Source organism: Pan troglodytes, chromosome 1 (assembly GCF_028858775.2).
Source record: "Pan troglodytes isolate AG18354 chromosome 1, NHGRI_mPanTro3-v2.0_pri, whole genome shotgun sequence".
NCBI lineage: Eukaryota > Metazoa > Chordata > Mammalia > Primates > Hominidae > Pan > Pan troglodytes.
In genome coordinates this window covers 184,174,924-184,191,004 of record NC_072398.2, presented here as the reverse complement: position 1 = coordinate 184,191,004, position 16,081 = coordinate 184,174,924, and the positions used below count along the sequence as shown (strand labels likewise).

Genomic DNA, 16,081 nt, shown 5'->3' with positions numbered 1-16,081 from the left:
GGGTTTTGTGAGAATCCATGGAGAAAATGCTTGAGAAAATGCTTTCCAAAGTCTGTAGTTGTGCACATGTTTGTTGCAGCCTTGGCATATTATTAAGACCAATGAATTTCTGGTCCCTATCTCCCAGAAATTGCAATTCATTAGAAACAGGCCATCAACTTTCCTAACAAGTTTTTCTTGCTTTTTTCCCCCTCTTAATTCAACTCAATAAGCACTTACTGACTTAACTATGGATGAACTGGTGGCCAGCCATCTCAGTATGCCCAAGACTTTGCTGATTTTACCACTGAAAGTTTCTGTGTCCTGGGAAGCTCTTAGTCCCAGGCACATTGGGATGGTTGGCTACTGAGTTCTGTGCTAAGCCATGGGCCACCAGAGAGTTGAATTAGATGAGCCCCTGCCTTTGAGTGGGGGAGGGGTCTTGGAGGGCCTCGGGAGGTAGGATTGGAGAGTGAGGGGAGGAGAGCTTGTGAACAAATGCACTTTTATATAACAGACTAAATACAGGAAGGGAATCACAAACAGCCAAGCACAGCAGTGTGGGTGTAGGAATGAACTCTTAGAGGACTTCCTGGAGGAAGGGCATTGGTTATGAAAAGCATAGAATTAGGTAGGCAAAGGTTAGGGGTTAGAGGAGAGAAAAAGTCAATTTTGCTTTTCTCTCAGCTGCTTTCAGTCTCCCGATTTTGTGCTAACTCTGCTCTCTATCTCAGGTGTAAGATATTGTTAAGACGCACTATCTTAGCATGAGACGGGACTTCTTCCAACCCTCCTATGGAACAGAGGGGCAGACTGAAGACCTGAGAAGGAATCTACTTGCCCAGGATCACACAGTGAGTCCATGGCAGAGGCTGGCCTGGATTCAGCTTTCTAGCCTGATACACTGCCTAGCACACCACAAACTGTTATTTCAGGAGCCTGATCTTATGCCCTTAGCCAAAGGCTCTAGGCTGCTCTGAAGGCAGACACCTGGCTTGCCTTACTGGGATCGTACTTGAATGGAACATAGCCAGCTTCTAGGCCTCCTGATTCCGTTTGCCCTGCCCGCATTCCACAGCCCTCTGTCTCCACTTCACACACACTCAGGCTCAAGTACCAGCCAGGGGCAGCTGGGATTACTCTGAAGCAAGTCTATTTCATGGGACAAGCTGTTCAGGAAGCAAGGAAGCCCTAGAATCCATGCTAGAGGCTGCCTCACTCATTCTCCTTTTATCGATCACCACTTACCCCAGAACAACTGCATGTGAGAATATTAAGCTAAAATGTGCTGAGCTGTCAATGTGGGAGCTAGGTGCTTTGCACACATTATCTCTTTTAATCCTCCAAGCAACTTTACGGGTTAGAGGTGATGATAACCTCTGTTCTAAATCTCAGATTAGCAACCTGAGATTTAGAGAGGTTAAGAAACTTGCCCAGGGTTGGATTTGCATCTCAGGTCAGTCAGAAAGCCAAGCTGATGCTCTTAACTGAAGCTTCTGACCGTCCCAGGCAGCTAGTGTGCCTGATGAGGAGGTGGCGGAGCCAGGCATGGCTTTGATGGTGAGTGGCCTGAATGCCAGGCTAAAGGTTTAGCTTTTTCTTGGCCACCCCAGCCAGGCCCCTGAAGTCAGAAATGATTGAACTTTATATGGAAGATGCCAAATGGGGTGGGATTAGATAGGGCACAAAGGGTGCGGTGTTAAGAGTCCCCAGACTGGAGCCCACCCTCCTAGGGAACATGCCCTCCTACCTGGATTTCTCTAGAGGGGAGCAGAGCCCTCTCTGCCAGGGGTCAGACTACCAATGGGTCCAGCTATCTCCCAGGGGGAGCCACTCAGGAAAAGTGCTGAGTCATCATCCTTAGTGAGAGATGGAAGGGAAAAGGAGAAAAGAAGAGAGGGAGGGACCGATGGGGAGGGAGATAAACAAGGAAATAAGTCCTGTTGTAATGCCAGATGGAGCTTTCTCTGATGTGCCAAACATACACCTTTCCCCAACCGGTTCTGGAGCAATCGAGAAATACTGTTATCTCTTGTCTTGGTATCTGGGAAACTGGGTATTTACATGGGGGATTCCAAGCTTCACGATTTCCCAGGACCAGGCTGGAAGAGCTGCCCATTGACGCAGATCCATTGTACTATCAATGCAATAAAATGGGATTAGCACATATATTAAGCACCAGCATATAAACCCCACCCTCTGTCTTCCGACCCTTGTCACCTCAGCACCCTCCACCCACAGTCACATGACCATATGTCTTCATTTTAGTTCCCCCAAAAGCAGAGCTTGAGGGAAAGACTTGTTTGCCTGTAGTGATCCCAGGGAATAGGAGTGAGGGGCTCAGGAGGAACCCACAGGGAAAGCTGTTACCTGCTGGAGACAACCAGGCTTAGTCATGCTAGGAACCCTCTGAGGAACTGTGTAGAATCCACCTTAGAACTATTTGCCTGAGGCATGGAAAAGGAGAATGTTTATTTATCCACTCTTCTCCTGTTTTCCACTGGTCAGGGGTTGCCTGGTCAGGGGTTGCAGGGATGTTAACTCCCTGGCTCTACCAGGTGTATGGGATCCCCCCTGTGCTGAAATGGCTGAGTGGGCTCCTACTTGGCAGCAGGAGGGAATTCCTAGGGCAGAAGGCAAGAGAGATGAAGTGAGGTAAGGTGCCCATAGGCTACACCCGCATGCAGCTGGCTGCTACAGCAATGGTCAGAGCAAAAAGGTGGGCTGCGGGGTGTGCAATGGAGCATAAAGTTTGCCAAAATTGACACATCAGAGTGCACACTGGAGGGCACTTCCTAGACACCATCTGATTCACTGACATGGGACAAGCTGAGGCACTGAAAGCAACAGGGTTTCATCTGAGGTCACTTAGTGAGCCACAGGCAGACTCAAGACCAGAACCCACATTTTCTGATGCCCACACAAAGGTCTTTATTTTTCTGGGCTTACACAGGTGTGCTCTTCCCAGGAACGCAGTCAATTGGTAGGCAAGGGAATGCCTGCATTTTGGACTGGGCTCCTGGAAATATGGAGAAGAATTTTTGTTGTTGTTGTTGGCAGAACATTGTCAGAACGGGAGCTCCTCGTCTCTCTTGTGTATTAATTTATTTCAAGTACTTCAATAAATAGCAGTACTTATTTTATAGGTGCAATAGTAGGTGCTTGGTAAATACATGTTGATGAATGAACGAATGAATGAGTTTGAAAACTGATAGGAGAAAAGTGGTTTCTCTCCTCTTATATGCAGGTGAAGGAAATCTCTTTGATGTTTACCTTTCAAGCACTGGCCCATCTTTGTTCACTTGCTGCGACTCAGGCAGGCTGTTTTCTCTGTTCTGTGGTGCAGGTCTCTCTCTACTCTTCTCCTTCCATTTGCCAAGACTGTACCCATCCTTCCCAGGGATGCATCTCGTACTCATTTCCTGCAGAGTGTGACACAGCCGCAGCTTGCAGTTTCACATGGAATCTAAAGTATCCCACCATCCTGGGCAGAGGGGCTGGGGACTGGTGTCCATGGGAGGGCAGGGATTCTGAGTCACATCATCCCCATTGTGCTGTATCTTTAGCTGTCCTTGTGGCAGAGCCATCTTTGGGGTGGATTGGAGCACCTTGGAAGAAGTTCGCCATGCTCTCTGGAGCCTCAACTCAGGACAAAGCCTGTAGAATGGCTGACTTCTGTCCAGCCCAGCTGCTTCACGTTCCTCACTACCCTCCTGCCCTTCCCATCTCCACCCTCCACCCTTTTCCCCTGACACTTTCAGGACCAAGGTACTCAGCTAAAGCTGGTTGGGATTGCTCACAAACAAGTACAACCTAGATGGAAGGAGCTGGGAAAACTACAAAGATCAAGAAATCTCAGATGCCCAGACAGGGAGTGACTTGTCTTCTTCCCCCTACCCATGTTGGGCACTAACTGTAGCATCTCTCACATGGTGCATCAGTTTTATAACATGCATAGAACATTGCCATGATCACAGGCTCCTTATGACAACTATGTGAAGAAGGCCATGTGAGCAGGAGAGACAGGTTGTGGGCCAGCACAGAGGACAGGGATGTGTCAGAGGCACCAGGTGATTCAAATGTGCAGCCAAGGTCAAGGATACCACTCTGGACACATCTTTTCTTCCTCTGAGTATTACCTGGCTTTGTCTCCTCTGTCAAGAATTCACATTCAGTTTGCCTGACATCCCTGGGAGATTGAGGTATGGGTCCCTTTGAGGACAGTGGTGAGGTTTGAGCCCACCAAGCAGCAGCTACTGGGATCCAGTCACAAGAAGTGCTGACTGCATCAACCAGAAGGGCATCAGTACAACATTTCCAATATATTTCACATTGGTCAGTAAACCTTTCCTCACCATCTCCTCCCCATCTCCAGCTATAATAGCCAATCTCTTCAACATTCATTCAACAAACTGTGAAAGGAAAATAAATCTTGGGGCCCCAAAATCACTAAGCTAAAGGGAAAAGTCAAGCTGGGAACTACTTAGGGCAAACCTGCCTCCCATTCTATTGAAAGTCATCTCTCTGCTCACTGAGATAAATGCATATCTGATTGCCTGCTTTGGAGAGGCTAATCAGAAACTCAAAAGAATTCAACCATTTGTCTCTTATCTACCTATGACCTGGAAGCCCCCTCCCTGCTTTGAATTGTCCTGCCTTTGGCCTTTGCTTCGAGTTGTCCTGCCCTTCCAGACAAAACCAATGTTCACCTTACATATGTTGATTGATGTCTCATGTCTTCCTAAAATGTATAACACCAAGTTGTGCCTTGACCACCTTAGGCACATGTCCTCAGGACCTCCTGAGGCTGCGTCTTGTGCACCTGTCCTCAATCTTGGCAAAATAAACTTTCTAAATTAACTGAGACCTGTCTCAGATACTCAGGGTTCACATTTTGATAACCATAGAGGGATTCTGAGTGAAGGTGCCCCTGAACTTTGACAAACCTCCCATTGGTGCATGGTACCAGCATGAGCTAACTTTACGGCTCAAACCGGCAGGACAATTTACTAAGGTCTGGGAGCACCCCTTCCAGAGAATCCTTGATCTCCCAAAATTTGGTGGAAATCTAAAGTTTACTTTGCTGCACAACTCCCCACCCCCACCCCACCTTTTTTGGGAGTTTTACTTGCTCCCAACAAGGATGGCAAGATTTCCTGCTTCCATGACGATGGAAGGCAGGTAACTCCTTTATGGAGTTTGAGCTTGCTCCCAGCAGGGAAGATGAGTTTGAGTTTTTCTTCCTGCTTCTAGGATGGTAGGAAGCGATCTTCAGCCTGAGACCCATCTCTAGGTAAGTAGCTGAATTGGGGTTTTGTCTTGGCTAAAGTTTAATAACCAGCTGGTCTTAATTTCTCCTTACTATTAGAGTGTGCAGTGATCATATTGTTGGGGTTTTTTGTTATTTGTTCCAGTCTTTCTCCCATCAGATTTGAGCAGCTCTACCTCACTTGGTCAAATACAAGTGAGAATTCCAAATTATGGGTAACAAAGCCTCTCTAATTTGGCTAAAATTCCTTGCAGCTGAAAAAGAGACGGGTGGGGGGAAGAGCAAATTCCAAACAACCGTGCACTTGGTTTCTGTGTTTGCTTCCTGTGTTAAAAACAAACAAACAAACACATGTTCTTTCACTTACTTCCACCCTATACCTCCTTCCCCCTTTTGCCATCTGCAGTACCAAAAAAATCTAGAGAAGGCTTCTAATGACTTAAACCCCTTTGAAGAATTCAGAACAAAGGTACCACTCACCCCTTTTGGGGTGTTCTGTTTTCTTTGTGGAGTTTCAAGAGTCATGGGCAGATTCTTCTTAGGTCTAAATCCCCGTTTTCTTGTATTGCATAACCTAACCTCTTTGGCTTTGGGGTTACCAGAGATTACCTTGTATGTCCAGGAAATGCTTATAACAGCTGGTCACCCAGTGTTTTGAACCCTCTTAGAGGTCATAGACCTCTGGAGAGAGACACTGAGACACGTAAGATGTTGGAAACAACTCAGTGGTGACACCCTGTGGAGCCCCACCCACAAGCAGCACACATCACTCCACCACACAAAAACCCTTGGCCACAGCTCACTTCCTCCTTTTAAGAAAAAAGTGTGGGAAACAAATAATCTAAGAATGAGGAGAAAACAAGGAGAATGAACTCTTTTGAGCACTCTGTAGGTTTTATGGCACCTCTGCTTGCCAGAATTTATGCAAAATGGAAGTAATATGGTCTTTGTGCACATTTACATTAAGGAAAAAGAGCCCTAAGGTTGACCTGGAAACTATAGAGTTCCTAAGTTCTCCCTTTTTTTTCTGTTTTCTTTTCTGTCTACTTTAAATCTGCTGAAATTAAAGCTATTCAACTCCTCAAGTCCCAGGGACTATAATGAAAGAGGTAGGCATGTGAGATTATAAGGACCAATTTTGAGAGATAAAATATGTTCAGTTTCTCTATAAATTAATCATTAATGTCAAAGACACGCTGATGTAAGAACAGCATATGGGCCCCTGTGTCAGATTAACAAGAATTTCTTGAAGCATTAACTGACTCCTTAATAAAGGTTATAAAAGGCTTATGGAAGTTATGGTTAAGATTAAGATTTTATAGATTATTTATAAAATTTCCAAAAAAATTAAGTCTCCTCTCTCAAAGAATGAGGGTTTTTGCCTTTTTTTTTTTTGTTGTTGAAATCCTTGAGTTATCACTTTGGTTAAATGAATTACTTATTTTGCAATGACCTGTGATATCAAGTGTTTTAAACCTTTGATATTTGAAAAACGTTCCAAAATCAAATTGTAAATTATATATTTTTCAACCTAATTAATCCTTTAAGATATTAGGTTCCCTAAAGTCCAAAAATGACATAATATGGCTTACTTGGTATAAAAATTATACAGGAAGAATTGTAAAATATGAAATGGTATTTGGATTTCTTTGGGCTGTATTTGTATAAATATGTTATTGGTATGTGTTCCAAAATTATGGGAAACTTCTATAATTCTGATATGACTTAGTGTACATTATCAGTAATGATTATAATTCTGATGTTAAATTATTGTGTGGCACAGAGGTACAAATTTCCTTGTCAATTGTGTCTTTGGTTATGGCTGCCATACAAATAGTTGTTTTGTTTTGGTCCTCTCTAGAAGGTGGTTTTATAATCATCCATAAGACTCTAACAGGCATGTTTCTGATAACTTTGGAGACTGTGACATCAGAATAGAGGAAAGACTTCTAGGACTCATGGAGAGCTGAAATGTCCATGAATATCAAGCAGAACAGGAATTAACTGCATGGACTGAACTAATAGAAGACTAAAGTAATCTTTTTGGCTTTTTGATTAAAACTTTGCTGGTCCTTTGTTTTGTTTTTCCAGAGTCAAGGCAAGTTTTCTTTTGAGCTGTTGATAGCTTTTAACCATTATGCATACTCCTATGGACAAAATTTGGAGCATATTTGTTTCCGTCTACCTGATTTCTCCAGAATTTGGAAACTATTTGTGTGAATATTCTTAACTTACAGCATGACAGTTATTTGCATAAGTGCAATAAGAATCTGTTTTCATTTGTAACAGGACACAAATGGAGAAACTGGTTATTTTACCGAGGTGTTGACTGGAATGGTGTGCTTTCCTTTAAGGAATCAAACTTGACTTAGAGACCCAATAAAAGCCCACTGGGAAAGAGTTTTATAGCTGATTATAAGACTTCTTGGGAGATAATTTTATAGCTGATGATAAGACCACCTAGAGAGGACCAAAACAAAACAAAAATTGTCTGTGGATGGCAAAAAGTTTTAGGGCAGCTATAGTTAAAGACACAATTGACGAGGAAATTTGTACCTCTGTGCCATCAGAGGTACAAATAATTTAACATCAGAATTATAATTATTACTGATAAAGTACACTAATTCATATTAGAACTATAGGAGTTTCCCATAATTTTGGAACACATACCAATAACATATTTATCCAAATACAGCCCAAAGAAAACCAAACCTCATTTCATATTTGATAATTCTTCCTGTATAATTTTTATACCAAATAGGCCAAATTATGTCATTTTTGGACTTTAGGGAACCTAATATCTTAAATGATTAATTGGGTCAGAAAAATGCATAATTTATAATTTGATTTTGGAAAGTCTGTCAAATATCAAGGGTTTAAAACACTTCATATCACAAAATAAGACCACACATTTTTTGTAAAATAAGTCATTCATTTAACCAAAGTGATAACTCAAGGATTTCAAAAAAGGTGAAAACCTTCATTTTTTGAAAAAGCAGACTTAATTTTCCAAACAATAAGCCCCAATAAAAACAGCATGAAGCCAATTAAGTTTGTTTTTCAAACGTTATAAAGTCTATAACATTTTAATCTTGACTGTAAGATTTAACTTCCATAAGCCTTTTGTAGCCTTTATAACCTTTGTTAAGGAGTCAGTGCATCAAGGAAACCTTGTTAATCTGACACAGAGGCCCACATACTGTTCTTACATCGTGTGCCTTTGACATTAATTATTAAATTATAGAGAAACTGAACTTATTTTGTCTCTCAAAATTGGCCCTTACAATCCCACACATCCACCTCTTCCTCAATAGTCCTTGGGCCTTGAGGAGTTGAATAACTTTAATTTTTGGCCCCATGTCTCAGGAATGAGGTTTATTTATTTTCTAAAATTGTTATTTTATTTTATTTTTCCATAAGTTATTGGGGTACAGGTGGTATTTGGTTACATGAGTAATTTCTTTAGTGTCTATTTGTGAGATTTTCATGCACCCATCACCCGAGCAGTATACACTGCATCACATTTGTTATCTTTTATCTCTCGCCCCCTCCCACTCTTCCCCCCAAGTCCCCAAAGTCCATTGTATCATTCTTATGCCTTGTGTCCTTGTAGCTTAACTCCCACATATTAGCGAGAACATATGATGTTTGGTTTTCCATTCCTGAGTTACTTCACTTAGAATAATAGTCTCCAATCTCATCCAGGTCATTGCAAATTCTGTTAATTCATTCATTTTTATGGCTTAGTAGTCCATCATATATATATATATAAATATATATTTATATAATATATATATTTATATATATAAAATATATATATTAATATATATTATGTATAAAAATATATAAAATTTATATATATAATTTATATATAAAATATATATATTTATATATTATGTATAAAAATATATAAAATTTATATATATAATTTATATATAAAAAATATATAAAATTTATATATATAATTTATGAAATTTATATATATAATTTATATATAAATTATATATATAAAATATATAAATTACATATATAATTTGTATATATAAAATATATAAAATTTATATATAAAATATAAAATATACATAAAAATAAATATATATAATTTATATATAAATAATGTATATAAATACATATATATAAATACATATATATATATACACACACACACACACACACACACACACACCACAGTTTCTTTATCCACTCATTGATTGATGGGCATTTGGGTTGGTTCCATGATTTTGCTATTGTGAATTGTGCTGCTATAAACATGCATGTGCAAGTATCTTTTTCAAATAATGACTTCTTTTCCTCTGAGTAGATACCCAGTAATGGGATAGATGGATCAAATAGTAGTTCTACTTTTAGTTCTTTAAGGAGTCTCCGCACTGTTTTCCATAGTGGGTGCACTAGTTTACATTCCCACCAGCAGTGTAGAAGTGTTCCCTGAACCCCACATCCATGCCAACATCTACTGTTTTTTGACTCTTTGATTATGGCCATTCTTGCAGGAGTAAGGTGGTATCACATTGCGGGTTTGATTTACATTTCCCTGATCATTAGTAATGTTGAGCATTTTTTCATGTGTTTGTTGTCATTTGTATATCTTCTTTTGAGAACTATCTATTCATGTCCTTAGCCCACTTTTTGATGGGATTGATTGTTTTTTTCTTACTGATTTGTTTCAGTTTATTGTAGATTCTCGATGTTAGTCCTTTGTCAGACATACAGATTGTGAAGATTTCCTCCCACTCTGTGGGTTGTCTATTTACTCTGCTGACTGTTCCTTTTGCTGTGCAAAAGCTCTTTAGTTTAATTAGGTCCCAGCTATTTATCTTTGTTTTTATTGCAATTGCTTTTGGGTTTTTGGTCATGAAATCCTTGCCTAGGTCATTGTTTAGAAGGGTTTTTCCAATGTTATCTTCTAGAATTTTTATAGTTTCAAGTCTTAGTGTGTCCGGAATTGGTAGGTTCTTGGTCTCACTGACTTCATGAATGAAGCCGCGGACCCTCGCAGTGAGTGTTACAGCTCTTAAGGTGGCGCGTCTGGAGTTTGTTCCTTCTGATGTTCGGATGTGTTTGGAGTTTCTTCCTTCTGGTGGGTTCGTGGTCTCGCTGACTCAGGAGTGAAGCTGCAGACCTTCGTGGTGAGTGTAACAGCTCTTAAGGCTGCATGTCTGGAGTTGTTCATTCCTCCCGGCGGGCTTGTTGTCTTGCTGGCTTCAGGAGTGAAGCTGCAGACCTTCGCGGTGAGTGTTACAGCTCATAAAAGCAGCGTGGACTCAAAGAGTGAGCAGTAGCAAGATTTATTGCAAAGAGCGAAAGAACAAGCTTCCACAGTGTGGAAGGGGACCCGAGCGGGTTGCCACTGCTGGCTTGGGCAGCCTACTTTTATTCTCTTATCTGGCCCCACCCACATCCTGCTGATTGGTAGAGCCAAGTGGTCTGTTTTGACAGGGTGCTGATTGGTGCGTTTACAATCCCTGAGCTAGACACAGAGGTTCTTCATGTCCTCACCAGATTAGCTAGATACAGAGTGTGGACACAAAGGTTCTCCAAGGCCCCACCAGAGTAACTAGATACAGAGTGTCGATTGGTGCATTCACAAACCCTGAGCTAGACACAGGGTGCTGATTGGTGTGTTTACAAACCTTGAGCTAGATACAGAGTGCCGATTGGTGTGTTTACAATCCCTGAGCTAGACATAAAGGTTCTCCAAGGCCCCACCAGAGTAGCTAGATACAGAGTGTCCATTGGTGAATTCACAAACCTGAGCTAGACACAGGGTGCTGATTGGTGTGTTTACAAACCTTGAGCTAGATACAGAGTGCCGATTGGTGTATTTACAATCCCTTAGCTAGACATAAAGTTTCTCTAAGTCCCCACCAGACTCAGGAGCCCAGCTGGCTTCACCCAGTGGATTCTGCACTGGGGCTGCAGGGGGCGGTGGGGGAGGTGCCTGCCAGTCCCGCGCCATGTGCCTGCACTCCTCAGCCCTTAGGTGGTTGATGGGACTGGGCGCCATGGAGCAGGGGGCGGTGCTCATCTGGGAGGCTCGGGCTGCACAGGAGACCATGGAGGGGGTGGGAGCCTCAGGCATGGCGGGCTGCAGGTCCCAAGCCCTGCCCTGCGGGAAGGCAGCTAAGGCCCAGTGAGAAGTCGAGTGCAGCGCTGGTGGGCTGGCACTGCTGGGGGACCCAGTACACCCTCCGCAGCCGCTGGCCTGGGTGCTAAGCCCCTCATTGCCCGGGGCCGGCTGCTCCCAGTGTGGGGCCCACCAAGCCCATGCCCACCCAGAACTCCAGCTGGCCCACAAGTGCCACACACAGCCCTGGTTCCTGCTGGCGCCTCTCCCTCCACACCTCCCTGCAAGCTGAGGGAGCCGGCTCTGGCCTTGGCCAGCCCAGAAAGGGGCTCCCACAGTGCAGCGGTGGGCTGAAGGGCTCCTCAAGTGCTGCCAAAGTGGGAGCCCAGGCAGAGGAGGCACAGAGAGTGAGCAAGGGCTGTGAGGACTGCCAGCACGCTGTCACCTCTCATTAGGTTTAAGTCCTTAATCCATCTTGAGTTGATTTTTGTATAAGGTAAGAGATGAGGATCCAGTTTCATTCTCTTACATGTGGCTAGCCAATTATCCCAGCATCATTTATTGAAAAGGGTGTCCTTTCCTCACTTTATGTTTTTGTTTTCTTGTCAAAGATCAGTTGGCTGTAAGTATTTGGGTTTATTTCTGGGCTCTCTATTCTGTTCCATTGGTCTGTGTGCCTATTTTTACACCAGTACCATGCTGTTTTGGTGACTATGGCCTTATAGTACAGTTTGAAATCAGGTAGTGTGATGCGTCCAGATTTGTTCTTTTTGCTTAGTCTTGCTTTGGCTATGGGGGCTCTTTTTTGGTTCTATATGAATTTTAGAATTTTTTTTTCTAACTCTGTGAAGAATGATGGTAGTATTTTGATGGGAATTGCATTGAATTTGTAGATTGCTTTTGGCAGTATAGTCATTTTCACAATATTGATTCTACCCATCCATGAGTGTGAAACGTGTTTCCATTTGTTTGTGTTATCTATGATTTCTTTCAACAGTGTTTTGTAGTTTTCCTTGTAGAGGTCTTTTGACCCCTGAGTTTGGTATATTCCCAAGTATTTTATTTTATTTTTGCAGGTATTGTAAAAGGGGTTGAGTTCTTGATTTGATTCTCTGCTTGGTCGCTTTTGGTGTATGGAAAAGCTACTGATTTGTGTGCATTAATCTTGTATCCAGAAACTTTGCTGAACTCTTTTATCAGTTCCAGGAGCTTTCTGGAAGAGTCCTTAGGGTTTTCAAGGTAAATGATCATATTGTCCATAAACAGGGACAGTTTGACTTCCTCTTTACTGATTTGGATGCCCTTTATTTCTTTCTCCTGTCTGATTGCTCTGGCTAGGACTTCCAGTACTATGTTGAAGAGGAGTGGTGAGAGTGGGCAATCCTTGTCCTGTTCCCATTCTCAGAGGGAATGCTTTCAACTTTTCCCCATTCAGTATTATGTTGGCTGTGGGTTTGTCACAGATGGCTTTTGTTACATTAAGGTATGTCACTTGTATGCCGATTTTGCTGAGGGTTTTAATCATAAAGGGATGCTGGATTTTGTTGAATGCTTTTTCTGCATCTATTGAGATGATCATGTGATTTTTGTTTTTAATTCTGTTTATGTGGTATATCACATTTATTGACTTGCCTATGTTAAACAATCCCTGCATCCCTGGTATGAAACCCACTTGATCATGGTGGATTATCTTTTTGGTATGTTGTTGGATTTGGTTAGCTAGTATTTTGTTCAGGATTTTAGCATTTATCTTCATCAAGGATATCAGTCTGTAGTTTTCTTTTTTGGTTGTGTCCTTTCCTGGTTTTCATATTAGGGTGATACTGTCTCCATGAAATAAATTAGGGAGGGTTCCTTCTTTCTGTATCTTGTGGAATAGTGTCAAAAGGATTGGTAGCAATTCTTCTTTGAATGTCTGACATGATTCTGCTGTGAATCCATCTGGTCCTGGACCTTTTTTTGTTGGTAATTTAAAAATTACCATTTCAATTTTGCTGCTTGTTTTTGGTCTGTTCAGGATATCTAATTCTTCCTGATTTAAGCTATGAGGCTTGTATTTTTCCAGGAATTTATCCATCTCTTGCAAGTTTTCTAGTTTATGTGCATAAAGGTATTCATAATAGCCTTGAATGACCTTTTGTATTTCAGTAGTGTCAGTTGTAATATCTCCTGTTTCGTTTCTCAGTAAGGTTATTTGGATTTTCTCTCTTCTTCTCTTGGTTAATCTTGCTAATGGTCTATCAATTTTATTGAACTTTTCAAAGAACCAGCTTTTTGTTTCATTTATCTTTTGTATTTTTTTGTTTTGATTTCATTTAGTTCTGCTCTGATCTTGGGTATTTCCTTTCTTCTGCTGGGTTTGGGTTTTGTTTTTTCTTGTTTCTCTAGTTCCTTGAGGTGTGACCTTAGATTGTCTGTTTGTGCTCTTTCAGACTTTTTAGGTACATGTTTAGGGCTCTGAACTTTCCTCTTAGCACCACCTTAGCTGTATCCCAGAGGTTTTGATAGGTTGTGTCATTATTGTCATTCAGTTCAAAGAATTTTTAAATTTCCATCTTGATTTTGTTCTTGACCCAATGCTCATTCAGGAGCAGGTTATTTAATTTCCATATATTTACATGGTTTTGAAGGTTCCTTTTGGAGTTGATTTCCAGTTTTATTCCACTGTGGTCTGGGAGAGTGCTTGATATAATTTCAATTTTCTTAAATTTATTGAGGCTCATTTTATGGCCTATCATATGGTCTATCTTGGAGAAGGTTCTATGCGCTGTTGAATAGAATGTGTATCCTGTGGTTGTTGGATGTAATGTTCTACATATATCTGTTAAGTCCATTTGTTCCAAGGTATAGTTTAAATCCATTGCTTCTTTGTTGATTTTCTGTATTGATGACCTGTCTAGTACTGTCAGTGGAGTATTGAAGTCCCCCACTATTATTATGTTGCTGTCTATCTCATTTCTTAGGTCTATCAGTAATTGTTGTATAAATTTGGGAGCTCCAGTGTTAGGTGCATATATGTGTAGGATTGTGATATTTTCCTGTTGGACAAGGCCTTTTACCATTATATAATGTCCTTCTTTGTCTCTTTTAACCACTGTTGCTTTAAAGTTTGTTTGATATAAAAGTTGCTACCCCTGCTTGCTTTTGGTGTCCATTTGCCTGAAATGCCTTTTTCCACCCATTTACTTTAAGTTTATGTGAGCCCTTATGCGTTAGGTGAGTCTCCTAAAGGCAGCAGATTGTTGGTTGGTGAGTTCTTAACCATTCTGTTGTTCTGTATCTTTTAAGTGGAGCATTTAGGCCATTTATGTTCAATGTTAGTATTGAAATGTGAGGTACCATTGCATTCATCATGCTCTATGTTGCCTGCATACTTTGGTTTGTTTTTTGGTTTTGCTTTTTAACTTGTATTTTTGTTTTATAGGTTTTGTGTGCTTTATGCTTTAATGAGATTCTGTTTTGATGTGTTTCCAGGATTTGTTTCAAGATTTAGAGCTCCTTTTAGCAGTTCTTATAGTGGTGGCTTGGTAATGGTGAATTCTGTCAGCATTTGTTTGTCCAAAAATGACCATATCTGTCCTTCATATATGATGCTTAGTTTTGCTGGATACAAAATTCTTGGCTGATGATTGTTTTGTTTGAGGAGGCTGAAGATAGGACCCCAATCCCTTCTAGCTTGTAGGGTTTCTGCTAATAAATCTGCTGTTAATCTGATAGATTTTCCTTTATAGGTTACATGGTGCTTCTATCTCACAGCTAAGATTCTTTCCTTCATCTTAACTTTGGATAACCTGATGACAATGTGCCTAGGTGAAGATGTTTTTGTGATGCGTTTCCCAGGTGTTCTTTGTGCTTCTTTTATTTGCATGTCTAGGTATCTAGAAAGACTAGGGAAGTTTTCCTTGATTATTCCCCCAAATATATTTTCCAAGCTTTTAGAATTGTCTTCTTCCTTAGGAACACCAATTATTCTTAGGTTTGGTCATTTAACATAATCCCAAACTTCTTTGAGCTTTTGTTCATGTTTTCTTATTTTTTTCTTTGTCTTTGTTGGATTGGGTTAGTATGCAGATCTTGTCTTTGAGCTCTGAATTTCTTTCTTCTACTTTTTCAATTCTTTTGCTGAGACTTTCCAGAGCATTTCACATTTCTAAAAGTGTGTCCAAAGTTTCCTGAATTTTTTATTGTTTTTTCTTTTCCTTTTCTCCCTCTCTTTTTGTTTTTTTTATTGAGACAGAGTCTCACTCTGTCACCCAGGCTGGAGTGCAGTGGCGTGATCTTGGTTCACTGCAACTTTCACCTCCCAGGTTCAAGCAATTCTCCTGCCTCAGCTTCCTGAGTAGCTGGGACTACAGACACCCACCACCACAGCTGTCTAATTTTTGTAGTTTTAGTAGATATAGAGCTTCACCATGTTGGCCAGGCTGCTCTCAAACTCCTGACCTCAGGTGATCTCCTGCCTTGGCCTCTCAAAGTGCTGGGATTACAGGCATGAGTCACCATGCCTGGCCTGATTATTTTCCTTTAAGCCATCTATTTCTTTGAATACTTCTGCCTTCATTTCTTGTATCTTTTTTTGGGTTTCCTTGCATTGGGCTTCACCTTTCTCTGGTCCCTCCCTTATTAACTTAATAAATAACCTCCTGAACTCTTTTTCAGGTAAATCAGGGATTTCTTCTTGGTTTGGATCCATTACTGGTGAACTAGTCTGATTTTGGGGGGGTATTGACAGGATTTGTTTTGTCATA

General features: G+C 41.1%; 1 protein-coding gene across 1 annotated transcript in view; it reads left to right on the top strand.

Moving 5' to 3' along the window:
- Positions 1-739: 739 nt before the first annotated feature.
- The window catches only part of CYP4B1 (cytochrome P450 family 4 subfamily B member 1), a 50,234-nt gene continuing 34,892 nt past the window's right edge, over positions 740-16,081 (top strand). Inside the window, exon 1 of the mRNA XM_016962553.4 lies at positions 740-833. Within this exon, the coding sequence (XP_016818042.3) occupies positions 747-833 (87 nt within the window). The 5' untranslated portion in view covers positions 740-746. The remainder of the gene's footprint in view (positions 834-16,081) is intronic.